This window comes from Mchenga conophoros, linkage group LG8 (assembly GCF_057382185.1).
Source record: "Mchenga conophoros isolate Kocher_MC1m ecotype Shallow Benthic linkage group LG8, M_conophoros_male_GT1.1, whole genome shotgun sequence".
Classification (NCBI taxonomy): Eukaryota; Metazoa; Chordata; class Actinopteri; order Cichliformes; family Cichlidae; genus Mchenga; species Mchenga conophoros.
Genome location: NC_140533.1, coordinates 5438263 through 5456274, shown reverse-complemented (window position 1 = coordinate 5456274; position 18012 = coordinate 5438263). Strand labels below are relative to the sequence as shown.

The 18012-nt window shown below is 45.2% G+C and overlaps 1 protein-coding gene across 1 annotated transcript; it reads right to left on the bottom strand.

Annotated features, from left to right (window-relative positions):
- Window positions 1–10846: 10846 nt before the first annotated feature.
- LOC146567972 (uncharacterized) lies at window positions 10847–17706 on the bottom strand. Its single transcript, XM_085283488.1, has 8 exons — window positions 17504–17706; window positions 17315–17385; window positions 16966–17142; window positions 16641–16702; window positions 16503–16565; window positions 16359–16418; window positions 16145–16276; window positions 10847–11044 (listed from the first exon to the last, which is right to left on the bottom strand). The coding sequence occupies exons 1-8, from the start codon at window positions 17674–17676 to the stop codon at window positions 10847–10849; spliced, it is 936 nt and encodes a 311-aa protein (XP_085139614.1). The 5' UTR covers window positions 17677–17706.
- Window positions 17707–18012: the final 306 nt, after the last annotated feature.

Sequence of the window (18012 nt, the reverse complement as noted above, 5' to 3'; positions counted from 1 at the left end):
AACTCCAAGCCCATAGCACAAGTCACCATCAAGTGCGGGATCTACCAAGGAGATGCTCTGTCCCCACTGCTGTTCTGCATAGGCCTGAACCCCCTCAGTGAGATCATTAACAAGACTGGCTACGGATACCGACTACGGAACGGAGCAGTTGTCAGCCACCTCCTGTACATGGATGACATCAAGCTGTATGCCAAGAGTGAACGAGACATCGATTCACTGATCCACACTACCAGGCTATACAGCAATGACATTGGAATGTCGTTCGGACTGGAGAAGTGTAGTCGGATGGTATCAAAGAGAGGGAAGGTAGTCAGAACTGAGGGGATTGAACTACCAGAAGGCAACATTGCAGACATAGAGGACAGTTACAAGTACCTGGGGATCCCGCAGGCAAATGGGAACCATGAAGAGGCCGCTAGAAAGGCTGCAACCACCAAGTACCTGCAGAGGGTCAGGCAAGTCCTGAGGAGTCAGCTGAATGGTAAGAACAAGATCCGGGCCATCAACACGTACGCCCTGCCCGTGATCAGGTACCCTGCTGGGGTAATAAGCTGGCCAAAGGAGGAGATAGAAGCCACTGACATAAAGACAAGAAAGCTCCTTACCATGCATGGAGGGTTTCACCCCAAGTCCAGCACCCTGAGGCTGTACGCTAAGCGGAAGGAAGGGGGCCGGGGACTGGTGAGTGTCAGCACCACAGCCCAGGATGAGACAAGGAACATCCAAGAATACATTGGGAAGATGGCCCCAACTGACCGAGTGCTCAGTGAATACCTCAGGCAGCAGAAACCCAAGAAAGAGGAGGGAGACGAGGAACCATCATGGAAGGACAGGCCCCTGCACGGTATGTACCACCGGCAGATAGAGGAGGTGGCTGATATCCAGAAATCCTACCAGTGGCTGGACAAAGCTGGACTGAAAGACAGCACAGAGGCACTAATCATGGCAGCACAAGAAAAAGCTCTGAGTACAAGATCCATAGAGGCTGGGGTCTATCACACCAGGCAAGACCCCAGGTGCAGGCTGTGTAAAGATGCCCCAGAGACAATCCAGCACATAACAGCAGGGTGCAAGATGCTAGCAGGCAAGGCATACATGGAACGCCACAACCAAGTGGCCGGCATAGTGTACAGGAACATCTGTGCCGAGTATAACCTGGAAGTCCCGAGGTCAAAATGGGAGATGCCCCCAAGGGTGGTGGAGAATGACCGAGCTAAGATCCTGTGGGACTTCCAGATACAGACGGACAAAATGGTGGTGGCTAACCAACCGGACATAGTGGTGGTAGACAAACAGAAGAAGACGGCCGTAGTGATCGATGTAGCGGTTCCGAATGACAGCAATATCAGGAAGAAGGAACACGAGAAGCTGGAGAAATACCAAGGGCTCAGAGAAGAGCTCGAGAGGATGTGGAGGGTGAAGGTAACGGTGGTCCCCGTGGTAATCGGAGCACTAGGTGCGGTGACTCCCAAGCTAGGCGAGTGGCTCCAGCAGATCCCGGGAATAACATCGAAGATCTCTGTCCAGAAGAGCGCAGTCCTGGGAACAGCTAAGATACTGCGCAGGACCCTCAAGCTCCCAGGCCTCTGGTAGAGGACCCGAGCTTGAAGGATAAACCGCCCGCAGGGGCGTGCTGGGTGTTATATATATAATAAGAAGTTTCCTTGTTCTCCCCGTGACCCTGGAGCAGATAAGCAGAAGAGAATGGATGGATGGGTGTCAGAATAAGAAAGGTTAATAATAATTGATAAAGATTAAAAACAAACAATCAAATACAGCTGTGAACCTGATTTTACTTGGATTAGTATTCCACTCTCAGGTCAGTTCAGCTATAGTTCCCTCACTGCTCTGTACATCCAGCAACCTCCTCATGCATATTATCACACCCTTCCCGGCTGTGACCAGGCTCAATATCACATCCACAACTCATTTGGCACTACAGTAATTATTCTCAGAGGGACCATCTACATTTATTTATTTATCAATCACATCTAGTTATCTCAGCTAATGCTATGGGACCACCCATATCAAAATGTATGTTGCCAATGTTTGTTTGTTTTTTTAATGTCTAATATTCTTGTTTATACTACAGAGCAAGCTGTATTTTACATGATTTACATATTATATGAATAAAGGTATAAAGTTAAATAAATAAAGTTAAATAATAAAATTATAATAAAGTCATTTATAAAATTAACGAAATTGCTGTATTATGTTACCTGCTGTGTTCAAAGCGACTTTTGCCAAAAACTGATGTGTGTGTTCTTTCTGTCTCAAAATGATTTCATATCATTTATGAGAGACAGATTGTAGGTCAACAACACATTTTAATAGTTTTAACATCACAATTTTGTGTTATATTACATTCCTTTCTGTGAGTTTAAAATGATTTCATTGGCAGTTCTAAGTAGAAATTGTCCTTTTTTTAAATTCTTTTTGCCTCCCATAATGCAAAGTTAATAACAGAATGAACTTACCCATTTAAGAAAAAAAATAGAAAATGTGTGCATTTTATTTTAACACAGATCATTTTTAAAATGCAAAGGGTCATAATGACTGTAAAAATGACTGACTGAACATGCAGACTGAAGGCTGCATACAGGACTTTGTCACACTGGTATATGAAAAGAGGTACCAAGAACATGTGTGCACACATGTACACACACACACAGCGTCTCACTTCATGCTTGCTCCTGTCCTAGCCTCTGGTGTCACCTAGTCGTCTTGTCTTATTATTGTCCTATTTGTTGCAATTTAGTCTGTGAGCACAAGCAGAGGTGTTTTCTTAGGAAGTAACCGTGACCTCATTTTCAGAGGCTTCTTTAACATTTACTGCTTGTGAAATATGTCAAACCTTTCTCCCCTACCTAAAGTTAAACAGCTGAGAGCATCTTAAGCACAGCGGAGAAAAAAGGTGTGCACTGAGGATTTTGAACTGTGGTGTTTAAGCATTGTCACTGCTGAGGATTTGTGGACACAGGAGGAGTGTGGACACAGATCGTTATTCACTTAGCTGCTGTTTATAGTTTAAAAGTCTCCGTGTTTTATTCTGTGTATTTTAGTTTTTAATATATGGAGGGAACGTGCTGTTAGCCTTGTGCTCAGAGGGCTGTGGTCATCCATCTGTCCTGTTCTAATAAACCCAAATTTCAGGAACACCTTTAGATCTGTTCAGTTTTATTCATATAGCACCAGTTAACAGTCAACAAATCTTGTCTCAAGTCACTTTATATTGTAAGGTAAAGACGCCACAGTGTTAATGCAGGACAAATGTTCACTCAGATTCACTGATGAAGTAAATGCAAGTCAGTAATCAAAGGTGAGTTTTTGGTCATAACTGACTACGTGTGTATACTGTGCACAGACATGGATTTAAACCACAACTTAACTGTTAACAACCACAAGGCAGTGATTCTAGCTTAAAGGCATTCTGGATATTTTTAAATGTTTGTTTGTCCGGTATCCTGTTGGAAGAAAACACTTTGGAGCCACTTGAATGCATATGAACACATTTACATGAGAACAAAATGATTTCAAGTAAAATAAAAATGCCAAAATTGTAACGATTGTGTTATTTTGCTGTTTATTCATCTTATGTGGAAATGGATGCTTTCATTATATTTTATTATAATTTTTGAGTTAAGGAGAATAAAAGGCTATTTAACATACCAGCATGTTTGTTCTACTAACACAGATGAATTTAAGAACTGTAAATTAAAAAATGTTTGAGTTAATGGTGTTCAAAGTTTCATTTGTATAAAAAATGTATGGTTAACGATATAAAGAAGTACATTTGATGAGTCACGGTAAAAAAAAAAAGTGCCTGAAATGTGATTTAAAGAGTATTTTCCATTTTTCTATTAACAGAAAATGTTTGCTAATGGTAGAGAAAATATACTGTCAATAAACTGAATTTTCCATTTAAGAGTTGAAGGAAATGTCCAAAAAATACTACAGAGAATATGCTCTAAATCAACAGAATTTTCCATTTCACCACTGACAAGATGGCACGGCCAAGTCCAGACGCTTTCCTGACCGCTCTGCTCCAACTATCCACTTTTCTTGTTTTTTACTTATTTTTTGCTCTGGTTTACATCCCAAAATCCTCTAGTCTTATAGTATACGACAGCGGATCACTTGTAAACATCGGTGCCAAGGTTGCACATCTAATCTTGGACACTTTTAAACCCGACCCTTCCTGGCTGCCAGAGATTCTACGCGGCGCGGAGAACAACAAAGGACGGGCCGCTCATCCGAGGCGCAGAACAAAGAAGCGCCGGGGGAAACGCGCTGGTATTAGGAACAGACTGAGACAGCAGGCGCATCGCGCACCACTGCCCAGTATCCTACTGGCCAATGTACAATCCATGGAGAACAAGCTCGATGACCTAAGAGCAAGGGTCACCTTCCAACGTGACATGAGGGACTGCAACATTCTGTGCTTCACGGAGACATGGCTGACCCCCACTGTGTCGGACCAGGCCGTAACTCCGTCGGATTCATTCTTTGTGCTCCGCGCGGACAGAACGGCAGAGTCGAACAAAACCAAATGTGGGGGAGTGTGTTTCATGATAAACAGAAAGTGGTGTGATGCCAGGAGCATTTCTACTCTCTCCAGCGGCTGCTCGCCACATCTGGAGTTCCTGAGCATTAAGTGCTTTCTATCTGCCCCGTGAGTTCACCTCAGTCATCGCCACGGCGGTCTACATCCCACCCCAAGCGGACACAGGTATGGCTTTGTCCGAATTACATGATGTGCTGAGCTCGCTTCAAAACAAGGACCCGGGCGCAGCCCTCATTGTAGCAGGAGACTTTAACAAAGCGAACCTCAGACAAGTCATGCCAAACTTTTACCAGCATGTCTCGTGTCCAACGAGAGGGGATCGAATTTTGGATCACTGCTACACGGCATACAAGCAGGGCTACAAAGCTGTCTCACACCCGGCTTTTGGGAAGTCAGACCACAACGCCATCTTCCTCATTCCCCAGTATAAACAAAACATACGGAGGGAAGACGTGACCACGAGGGAGGTAAAACGGTGGACTGCCGAAACAGAAGCTACGCTACAGGACGCACTCAACGACGTCGATTGGGACATGTTCAGAGCATGCGCAGTCGACATCAACGAGTTTACGGAAGTAGCAGTATGCTTCGTCAATATGCTAGCGGAGGAGATTATCCCCACTGCGAGAGTCACCACATTCCCAAACCAGAAACTGTGGATGGACAGATCGATCCGCGCTGCAGTAAACGCCAGGACCGCCTCCTACAACGCGGGTCTCGCCACTGGCGATATGAGCGCCTACAAAGCGGCCTCATACGGCGTGCAGCGCGCAGTGAGAGATGCCAAACGCCAGTACCGGGAACGTGTGGAGTCCCGCTTCCACCAGGGCGACACACGGAGTATGTGGCACGGACTACGCACCATTACGGACTACAAAGCCAGGGACACTGCGCCGATCAACGCCGACTCTGCATTCACCAACGAGCTGAATCAGTTCTACGCCCGTTTTGAGGTTAGCCAGGCGGCTAATGCTATCTACCGCCTGACTACCAAGGACAGTGACGTCATCAGCGAGAGACCGGTGACCAGCATCGTGGAGCATGACGTCCGAGCGGCATTGAGGAGAGTGAACACAAGGAAAGCGGCGGGGCCAGACGGCATCACCGGCCGTCTGCTGCCCTGCTGTGCTGACCAGTTAGCAGGTGTGTTCACTTACATCTTCAACGAGTCCCTGGCGAAGTCTGTGGTCCCCACATGCTTCAAAAGATCCACCATCATCCCTGTGCCCAAGAACAGCAAACCCTCATCCCTGAACGATTACCAGCCAGTTGCACTGACCTCTGTAGTAATGAAGGTGTTTGAGAGGCTGCTGAAGAACATCATCTCCTCCTCCATCCCAGACACCACAGATCCGCTGCAGTTCGCCAACAGATCCAACAGATCCACAGAGGATGCCATCGCCCACGTCCTACACACCACTCTCAGCCACGTGGACAAGAAACAGGGTAACTATGTGCGAATGCTGTTTGTTGATTACAGCTCAGCGTTTAACACGACAGTGCCCTGCAGACTGTTCACAAAGCTCAGGGATCTCAACAGCCGTCTGTGTGCATGGGTGTTGGACTTCCTCACTGGCAGAACTCAGGTGGTGAGTTGGCCGTCCGACTGCGGTCTGGAGTGTGGGGCCTCCCTGCTGCTACGGAGTCGGGGCGGTCTGCCTCTCCCCACCGCATGGAAAAGGGAAACACCACCTGGGTCTGGGTGCAGTTCCCCCCTCCAGGGGCAAGGGTACCTAGACCCGGTTTGTAGAGTACGCTTGGGGAGTGTGATCGTGTGTACAGCGTCTCTTTATGTCTGTCTCCACGTTGGTTGAGTGTGGAGTGAGTGCATATGAGAACATGAGGGGGGGGATGGATGTTTGTGTCTGTGTGTGCCTGTATGTCTGTGTCTATATGTCAGGTTGGGTATCAGACGCCACCTCTCTGGGGACACCTCAGGCCCTCCAAGGTTTGGAGGCCTATCTCCACCTACCACCACTTCCCCTGCCGGTGGCGGACTCCCTCAGGTGTCGGTGCGTTGGTGGTTCCTTGTGTCTGGGGGTGGGCGTCCAGGTACACACCGGCTCACTCCTTGGCGGCCGCTTATCGGGGCCTGGAGCCTGGGGCTCGCTCGGGCCCCTTCGGGGGTGGGGTCACTCAGGCACAGCTGGCGGCCGGCGGAGCTCACGGGCGCGTCACTGCAACTCCCCCTGGCTTCTGCTCCGCGGCTGCTGAGTGAACCCTCATCTGGAACTCTCCTCAGCTCTTACTGGAACAGTGGCGCGGCTGCCCCTCTGTTGGTCTTCCATGGTTTCTTGTGTTCTGGGGGCCTCTGGATGTCTGGAGTTTTGATCTCCTCCATACCTGCTTCACACCCTGGAGGACGGGGCTGTGGCCCCCCCACACTCCCTAGCAGATCGTTACATGGAGAAACCTTTGGAATACAAGCGCGCTGATCCACACAGGTATGCACACGGGTGTTCACTGCTCGTAGACCCAAATTACACCTTTCTTGGCTGCTACTTCGAAGCACATCTGTCCTGCGTGCTGCACAACAACATTGAATATTTAGTATTTACTGCTGTTTACACTTAGCTAGATTAATGCGATGGTGTTGTGTTTAGTATGTTGCTTTGTTTTTTGTTTTTTTGTCTTTTTTTGCTTGTTTTCTATTCTTCTCTCAACAGGTGATCCAGGAGATTTTTTTTTCTCCCCCCCTTTCTCACTGTCCCTCTCCCCTTCTGTTTTTCCTTTCCTTCCTCTTTCTTTCTCCCTTTCCTATCTCTCACTCATGTCTGTCCCGTCTGTAACATCTGAAAATAAAATATAATAAATAATAAAAACAAAGATCGACCAAATGGACCAATACGGCAATGCCACGATGATCCATTTGGCAAAGTAAATCCATTGGGTATCCTTGTTGGTCTTCAGACAACAATTCTGATGGCTAAAGAACCAAATGGGACAGGCGGAAAAAAAAAAAAAAAAAAAAAAAGAACTCAGGTGGTGAGGGTGGGTAGATGCGTCTCTAACAGCATCACCATCAACACAGGAGCACCTCAGGGATGTGTCCTCTCGCCACTGCTCTACTCCCTCTACACTTCAGACTGTGTGGCCACCCATGGCTCCTACACCATTGTGAAGTTTGCTGACGACACAGTGGTGTTGGGTGCCATCTCCAACAACGATGAGGCGGCCTACATTAGATTAGATTAGATTAGATAGAACTTTATTAATCCCTCGGGTGGGTTCCTCTGGGAAATTCGATTTCCAAAAAAGCACAGCACCGACAGAAGTTACAGAGTTACAGAATATTATATATATATATATATATATATATATATATATATATATATATATATATATATACACACACACACACACACACATATATAAATACAGAGACAATATAAATAAAATATATGAAGGGGATAAATAGAATAAATAGGAATAAAAATAAAAATACAAGTGAATTGCACATTTCAAGTATTGAGGTCTATTGCACTGTTGACTATTTACAAAAAGTATTGCACAAGGTATTGTACAGTGAGGTGAAGAGGCACTACAGCTTAGTTGTTCCCCCCTCCTTTGTCCTCCTGTTTCCCCTCCCTCTCCCCTCCAGAGAGGAGTTAAACAGTCTGATGGCGTGTGGGACAAAGGAGTTTTTAAGTCTGTTAGTTCTTGTCTTTGGGAGAAGCAACCTGTCACTGAACAGACTCTTCTGGTTGTTAATGGCCGTGTGCAGAGGATGCCTGGCATTGTCCATAATGTCCATCAGTTTCTTTAATGTCCTTTTCTCTGCCACTGTCACCAGAGTGTCCAGCTTCATGCCGACCACAGAGCTAGCCCTCCTGATCAGTTTCTCCAGCCTGGATGAGTCCTTCTTTGCTGTGCTGCTCCCCCAGCACACCACAGCATAGAAAAGTACTCCAGCAACCACCGACTGGTAAAACATCCTCAGGAGCTTCCTGCAGATGTTAAAAGACCTCAGCCTCCTGAGGAAGTACAGTCGGCTTTGGGCTTTTTTATACAGGTGCTCTGTGTTGCATGACCAGTCCAGTTTATTGTCCACCCACAGCCCGAGGTACTTGTACTTGTTGACCACCTCCACCTCCTCCCCCTCTATCTGAACCGGCAGTGGACCTGCTCTAGACCTCCCGAAGTCCACAACCAGTTCCTTAGTCTTTGAGGTGTTGAGTTGCAGGTGGTTTGTGTGACTCCATGCGACAAAGTTCCTCACCAGACTTCTGTACTCCTCTTCCTGATCATCCCAGATACACCCCATGATGGCTGTGTCGTCTGCAAACTTCTGAATGTGGCATAATTCAGAGTTGTAGCAGAAGTCAGAGGTGTACAGGGTGAAGAGAAGAGGGGACAGCACAGTTCCCTGTGGTGCTCCTGTGCTGCTGACCACTGTGTCAGACGTGATGTCCTTCAGCCTGACGTACTGTGGTCTGTCGGTGAGGTAGTCGGAGATCCAAGCCACCAGGCAGGGGTCCACCTCCATCCTGTTCAATTTTTCCTGAAGCATACAGGGCCGGATGGTATTAAAGGCACTGGAAAAGTCAAGAAACAGGATCCTGACCGTGCCTTTTCCCCCATCCAGGTGTGAGTGGGCTCTGTGTAGGAGGTACAGGATGGCATCCTCCACTCCGACACCCGCCTTGTATTCAAACTGTAGTGGGTCCTGGGCATGTTGTACCTGTGGTCGGAGGAGGTTGAGGAAGAGCCGCTCTAGAGTCTTCATAAGATGTGACGTCAGTGCCACCGGTCGGAAGTCATTCAGCTCATTGGGCCGGTTCTTTTTGGGGACCGGGACGATGCAGGATGTCTTCCATAGGGCGGGCACTCTCCCCAGTCGCAGACTGAGGTTGAAGACTCGTTGTAGCGGCTCCCCAAGTTCAGCAGCACACGCCTTTAGCATCCTAGGACACACCTTGTCTGGGCCTGCTGCCTTTCTGGGGCGAAGCTTCCTCAGTTGTCTCCTGACCTGATCCACTGTGACACTGGGAGATGTTTGGGAGGAGGGGAGGGGGGGAGATGTCTTGCTGCTGAGAGAGGGATTGGAGGAGGGGGGTGTCATGGTGTCAGGAAGGGGGGGAAGCGAGGGAGGTAGGAGAGTGGGGATTGGACTCTGTAGTGAAGGTGAGGGTGAGGGTGGGGGGGTTGTGGGCTGGTCAAACCTGTTGAAGAAGTTGTTGAGTTCGTTTGCCTTCTCCACAGTCCCCCCCACTGTGCTTTTCTTGGTGTTGTGGCCTGTGATGGTTTTCACACCATTCCAGACCTCCCTCATATTGTTCCTCTCCAACTTCTGCTCCACCTTCCTCCTGTAGGTGTCCTTTGCTTCCCTCAGGCAGCGTTTCACCTCCCGCTGTGCTGCTTTCATCTCCTCCTTCACTTTGCTCCTGAAAGCCTTCTTCTTCATGTTGAGGACAGCTTTGACTTCCTGTGTTACCCACGGTTTGTTATTAGGATAACACCGTACTGTCTTAGCAGGGGCGACCGTGTCCACATAAAAGTTGAGGTAGTCTGTAAGACAGTGTGTCGCCCCCTCTATGTCCTCACCATGTGGGCTCAGGAGCACATCCCAGTCTGTGGTGTCATAACAGTCCCTCAGAGCATCCTCCTTTTCTGGGGTCCATCTCCGGATGGAGCGCGTTGTGACCGGCTGCCTTTGGACGAGGGGTGTGTATTGTGGCTGTAGGTAAACCAGGTTGTGGTCTGACTTCCCTAGTGGGGGGAGGGGGGTGGCTCTGTATGCATCTCTCACATTAGCATACAGTAGGTCAATTGTCCTGTTGTTTCTTGTGGGACAATTCACAAACTGGTGAAAAGCAGCCAGAGTAGAGTCCAGTGTGGCATGGTTAAAGTCTCCAGATATAATAATGAAAGCCTCGGGGTTTTGTGTCTGAAGTCTTCCTGTGACTGTGTGTATTTTCTCACAGGCAGCTGTTGCGTCGGCCCTCGGAGGGATGTAAACACACACACAGATCACATGACAACTCCCGAGGTAGATAATATGGCCGCAAGCTAACAGCTAGCAGCTCCAGGTCCGGACGGCATACCGAAACTTTAACGGAGACGTGTCCAGGGTTACAGTATCTGTTGTTAACGTAGACAATGAGTCCCCCACCTCTGCTTTTTCCGCTGGCCTGCGTGTCCCTATCGGCTCTCACGGATGTGAAACCGCATAGGTCTACGTTAGCCTGCGGCGTTAGCTCGGTTAGCCACGTCTCCGTGAAGATAAACAAGCTGCACTCACGGTATAGTCTGTGGTTGTTCAGAGCGCACAGTTCATCAATCTTATTCTGTAACGAGTTCACGTTGCCCATGATCACTGTCGGGATTGATGGTTTGAATCGCCTCCGGTGATCCGCTCTCCTCGCTCCAGCTTTGCAGCCTCTGTAGCTCCTCTTTAGCTCGGCCGGGATGTTGTGTCGCATGCCGGTCTGTCCCTTTGTTTTTAGTGCCAGCAGCTCCGCTCTCGAATAGATGAAGGAACTGGTTCCAGAAGTTTTAAAAAGTGCATTATCCATCTTGTATCGCTATATCTAAGAGGTATAAGTAGAGGAAGGTGAAAAAAAGTTTGAAAAGCCTAGTCTAAAAAAGTTAAAGTTAACAAAAAAGGTGCGGTGTTGCAGAGCTACTTGGAAAGGCTGCCGTCACTCCAGCGCCATCTTTGAATAACATGGATGAAGTGAAGAATCTGGCATCGTGGTGCCAGGACAACCACCTCCAGCTGAACGTCGGCAAGACCAAGGAGCTGGTGGTGGACTTCAGAAGGGGTCAGCACAGAGACTACAAGCCCATTATCATCAATGGAGCTCCAGTGGAGAGGGTGCAGTCCTTCAAGTATCTTGGTGTCCACATCTCCTCAGACCTGACATGGGCTGCCCACATTCAGGTCCAGACCAGAAAGGCTAGGCAGCGCCTGTATCACCTACGACAACTGAGGAAGTTCGGGGTCTCTCCAAAGATGCTCAGGATTTTCTATACAGGCGCTGTGGAGAGCATCCTCACACAGAACATGACATCGTGGTTCGGGAACAGCTGTGTGAAGGACCAAAAAGCTCTCCAGAGAGTGATCCGTACAGCAGAACGCTGCTGCAGAATTGCTCTCCCCCCGCTTCAGGACACCTACACCAGGAGATGCCGGACTAGAGCAGCGCAGATACTGAAGGACCCGTCCCATCCTGGCAACAAACTGTTCCAACTTCTGCAATCTGGTAGAAGGTTCCGCATCATCCGGGCAAGGACAGAGACACTCAAGAGGAGCTTCTATCCCCAAGCCATCCGTGCCCTAAACACACACACCCGCCCTCTCACATCATCTATAATTGACTGAGTCAGGACTCTTCCAGACACTAAACCAAGGCACAATGTACATTTCAAATTCCTTTAATTTTAAATATGTTTACATTGTCTATCCTGTAAAATAGTCAGACGTCTATTCATATTAATGTACAGAATTCACCTGCTTGCTGCTACTACTGCACATTCGCCCAATGTATATATATAATGTATATATATATATAATGTTCTTCCTCTACCCCCCCCCCCCCCCCCCATGTCGAGGAGCGTGTCAGGCTACATTTCACTGTGTGTTATACTTGTATAACTATGCACGTGACAAATAAAGAACCTTGAAGCTTGACGGAAAGGTCCACAAACTAAAATTATCAAACTTACCGTTTTTCTGTTTTTCTACGCAATTTTTTTACAGTGTAGTGTTGAGGTTTGTGTTTTTAGGTTAGGAAGTGTCAAAAATGCAGATGAAATAGACTAAAAATAGAAAGTTATCACTGGAGGTCTAAGTTGTCACCAGTGGGAACCCCAAACCTAATCTCAACTGTAACCTCAGGCAATCGTGATATGACATGCGAATTTTTGCTTTGATTAAACTGTTCTAAGTCTTGATATGATCAGTGAAGAAAGAAAATAATTGTGATTGTATTGTTGGGAAAAACAACAACAATAAACAAAAATTGCTAAAATAAAGTCAAATAAAATCTTCGTTTAATGCAGTATATTGATATAAATAAACATGCTAAATAATAAATGTATCATAAAGATATAAAATTTATATAGCTGCAATATCAGTGTCTTTTATCAGTCCCCAACTAAACTTTAAAGCATTGTCATTCTTTTGATTCGTATCGCTTTTATTTATTTATTTATTTATCATTTTATCATTTTTGCAGCATATTGTAAAGAAAAGTAGCTTTTTTTATTACAGATTTCTCAGGACTGTTTGTTTCATCACTCACACGCACACATAGTCGACATCAGTGTCCCAAGACATGCTTCATCTATATCGACTATATCGATTCTTCTTCAGCTGCTGCTCCCGAGCTGCCCTCTTGTTTCCGGAGAGACGCGCATTCATAAATCCTACACTTACACTGTACTCATCGAGTCTTCTTATTTATGCCCCATTAATTAGGTATTACTGCAATAAACTGCCTGTCCCTGATTATAAATTGGTACACTGTTTGTGGTTTACCTGCTAAAGTTTTCAGCATTTTTGCAATAGTGTCATCATGCTAATTTGCTCTTTTTAGTAAATCTCACCCTGAGTAGCACACTCTGTTCTCCATATTTAGCTCACAATAGTTTGAATCATCAGACGGAGAGACTTAGAAAAGGAGCTTCTGGTTCATTCAATGACATTTATGATTCAGTACAGTCAGTTCAGCTGGAGTTCACTAAGAACTGAATGTGTCCTCAGACACCAAACTTTGACAGAGAAACAAAAAGAGACAGTGGGGTTAAACCAACAAACCATTCATCAGTTTATCTGGGTGTAAACTCATGTGTTCATAGACACATAAACTCTCCAGTCTACACTTACAGCAACTCAGAGAGACAAACTTGAATTAGGCTATTTTCTCTTTCCCACATTTTAACACAGCCACACATGAAAGTAAGCGTAAACAAAAATGAAAGAATGAAAAAATCTCATGCATAGTCAGAAGGCAACAAACAAAACACCCATGGGGCCCAAACAAAGGGAAGGCTCACTGGCTTGTAACTGCCTGTGCTTGAGGTTATCAAAAGGGTAGAACAAAAGCCTGAAAAGAGAGAAAAAAGTTATGGTTGTTGTTTGCTGTTTTTCTCACATGTGACCTAGGTTCTTGGGGCTTGTTAGGCCTAACTTTGTACTCAGAGCTTGACCCAAAAAAGTCAGGAAGGACCAAAATGCGCCCACATATGAGAACGTCTAGGGGGAGCATAGTTGCCAGTCAGGGATCACTTGGTAATCTTTTACAGTGCTTCTGCACCATCAATTTGTAGCTTACTCACTACTTAGCATAAGAAAATCTTTGGTCGTCCCACGGCTTCTTATAACTGAGGCAAAATCCCACGAAGCAAAAATACTTTCACAAGTTAAAAGCTGAAAAGATATTGACAATGACTTAGGTTGATGTCTAGAGAACATTGAAATTTAGTTAAAGGGTAAAATATATAAACTGATGTTCTTAGGTTGTTGGAAAAAACACAAAAACAAACTCGTTTGCATCTGCATTTAGTTCAAATGTGAAAAGGACACTTTCTTTCATCGCAACCTCAAACGGCCACCAGGTTTAAACCTCGAACCTTGTGGCTAATTGCAGCAACACTGCGACACTCTGACATGTAGGAAATAGTTTTGGCTCACACGGATGCAACAAACTATAACAAAAACTCCTTTAAGAAACACAATTTACACATAGAGGTATAAATTAATGGTCAAAATCTAGAGAAAGTCACTGTTATTGTTGTTTCCTCCCACTGGAATAATCGAACTTCTTTCAGGGCTGTTTTGGGGAGACAAAGACCGTCATCTCTTTGATAGTTTCCTTCTCTTTAATTGAACTATGTTTAGTGAAGTTGTTCAAACATGCTCATCTTACACATATATACGACTACATGTATCTTTTTTGTGGATTTTTGGTTTACAGGGCCCTGTTTCAGAAAGCCGGTTTAGTGCAAACTCTGAGTAAGTATACCCTGAGTTAACGAAAACTCTGGGTTTTCGGTTTCACAAAGCGAGTTTAGATTAATTCTGAGCGAGTTACTATGACGACACACTCCGTGAAGCTAACCTGCCCCCTAGCAGGTTTACTTCAACTAACCCTGACCTTCTCCGCCTCTTTGTCGGAAACCTGACTGTAGGAAGTGTCAGACATGGCGTGCCCCTTCCTTGAAGAGCCAGTAGATGTTGAAGCCCAAATTCTCCACAGAGCTCTCCGCCGGGAGAGAGTGATTGGAGCGCGTTTGGACATTTTATCATTTCCTGATGATTTTCTGTGTGAACGTTACCGTTTTTCAGCACAATCTATAATTTATTTGAATAACAACTTCAGGTCTAATATTGCTCATGTGACACATCGCGGACATTCTCTCAGTTCTGTACATATTATTTGTATTGCACTTCGGTTTTTTGCAAACGGGAGCTTTCTGTATAATATTGGTGACGCTGAGCACGTTTCCAAGGCTACCGTCTGTCGGGCAGTCAGGAATGTTACAGTTGCACTGAAACGTCTCCTGCACTCGTCTGTGGTGTTCCCCGGTCATAGACCCACAAGATTTATCAAAGAGGGATTCCACAAAATTGCAGGTAGCAGGATGAACAAAACTTAATTCATGATGTGGTGATACTTGAACTACTACTTAAATTTTACATTTATTGTCAGGGTTCCCAGGCGTGATTGGCTGTATAGATGGCACTCACATTCCAATCATTGCTCCTTCAGTAAATGAAGGAGACTATGTGAACAGGAAGTCTTTCCACAGCATTGATGTACAGGTACATAGCTCCCTGTAGCATTTCAAACTAACAAATTATTTCATCATAGTAATGGATGCTAATTTGTGTTCTCTGCACTGTGAAGATCATATGTGATGCTGCCAACATTATCACAAATGTGGAAGCCAAGTGGCCAGGCTCTGTTCATGACTCACAAATTTTTTGTGAATGTACACTGAGCACAAAATTTGGACATGGTGAGTTGAAAATACTTTAAAATATATAAAGACCAATTGCTACAGGGACATTTGAACTGAAGTGTATCCTTCTGTCTTAGGAGAGTTCACTGGCTACTTGCTTGGTGATAGGGGGTATCCATGTTTACCCTATTTGCTTACCCCTTACCCTGAACCGGGCCCACAGCAGCGATATAATCTGGCTCATTGCAGGACAAGAGCCAGAGTTGAAATGACTATCGGAATGCTTAAGGCCCGGTTCCAGTGCCTTCAAAGACTCAGGGTCACCCCAGAAAGGGCATGTGACATTATTGTGGCATGTGTGATTCTTCACAACATTGCCACAATTAGAGGAGAACACTGTCCTTCTGAACCAAACATCAGCAGTGATCCAAATCATGAACATCCTGACCCTCCCACGGACATACAAGATGGAAGAGCAGTCAGAGACACCATATGTCACAATCATTTCCTTTGACCCATCACCTCAACATGTTGAAAGAAGAATAAACAGATTTTTTTGTTCAACTGGCTTTATTGGTCGCCTGTATTTCCTGTACACAAAGTATTAATAAGTATATTATTATGTTGTTCAAACACTGAAATAATTCGTCCATCTCTGACCACTTCACCCACCCTTAACTGATGTTCCAGCAGTAAAATCTCAATCTTGGTCTTTTGGATCTGCTGCTTGAAGTGTTCCATTTCCAAGTCAGATTTTTTTATTTTCTTGATCAAATAGGTCTTGTACAGCTGCTTTACAGGGAGCTATTGAAACACAGAAAATAGCATTGACATTCATAGTACATGCCTACTTAGGTTGGTTGTAAATCAGTGCTGAACATCCTACTGAGGAAAGGTTTGTTGGAGAAGTGGCTGGACCCTCTTCCTCTTCATTTCCATCATCACTCTGTTAGAGACATAGAAAGTCCATGGTTTTATTATAGTACCACATTTTATTCAATTGTTATATTTTCCATTGTAAGATGTAAACCTCATAAAGTGTCTCTGTTGCTTCCTCCTCTGTAACAGCTGTCAATGTTTCTTCATTATTTTCCTGTAGTAAAGAAATTAACAACATTGCTGTTCTACTGCAAACTCATATAATCTGTGGATTATTAAGAGTACTCACAACTGCATGTTGGTCTGGCTCAACAGGAGGCTGCACCAGTTGCAGTACACCATCACCATCAACTGATAGAATATGAGGTTTATACTGGTCACTTATAACTTACAAGGGACCAAATGGCAATTAACAAACATACCAATCACCTTACACTTCATTGTCATTATGCTCTCAAACACAGCCAAGACTGAGGGAAGGCAAAATCAGTAGGAAAATAACTTCACTACAAAATAATCCATTATGGTAAAGAGTTTATCAAATGAATGAGTAGCACTGCAAAGGTGACTGTGAAGAAAGGATGTATGCACATCATGTATTATTTTGAATTTACCTCTTATGTAGGCACTTGTGTCTTGTGGGGTTATTGACTCAGAGGATGTCCCCGCAGAGATGCCTTCAGCCACAGGGCGCCCACTGGTTTGGCTGAGGGCCAACTGCTCAGCCTCTGTGAGTGGTGGTGGTGGAGGACCCCCACCTGTTTTTCGGGCCTCTGCTTTTTTTCTGTTGGCTATAACGGGTCACATTTGAGCATACAGAGTAAGCAAATATGTACTTGTAATGTGCTCAGATAATTTCAATAAGTGCTTACAGAAAGAAAATTAATGTAGCCTCTAACTGCAATTGATTTACATAGGACAAACAGACCAAGCACTATGGCTCATAATACAATTACACCTTACCTGTTTGGACTATATTTTTATATTTCATTTTTACTTGCTGCCAGGAACGTTTGGGGCCTGTTGGGTTGCACCTGCGCTCACATCACATCACAAAATAAAATGTATGAAATAAAAAATAAAATAAAATATAATAAAATAACGTGTTAAATGGGTGGAAATCCCTAGATCAATGTTTAAATTAACACTCACGCATTGACTCTGTCGGCTATGTTTTGCCATGCATGCTCCCTTTCTTTTGCAGCTGAAGCTGTGTTACTTTTTTTCCGCAAAATTTGCATGTTATCGGCATATACTGCCATCAGAATTTCGGCCTCAAGCGCTGTAAAATACATTGACCGCGCCTTCTTTCCCTCCGTCTCCATGGTGACTCGCTTAATCTGTGCTCCACTAATCAGGGCTTTATGTATCCTCGTGTGCGCGCTTAACTTGGGGTTAAAGCAACTCCGCGTTGACTGAACTAATTGTTATCAGCCTTTCTGAAACTGAATATTCCGAGTTGGACAGTTCGGGGTTACTTGACCCTGAGTATCGTTTTTCACTCTGAGTTTTCTAAATCGGCTTCCTGAAATAGGGCCCAGGTAAAAGTTCTTATTTCTAAAATAATGTGGTCACAGCTCGAGCATTTTACAGAATTGACCATCACTTCATGTCACGCTTGCAAACTTAGTGATTTTGTCAGTAACACCTCTTTCGTAGCT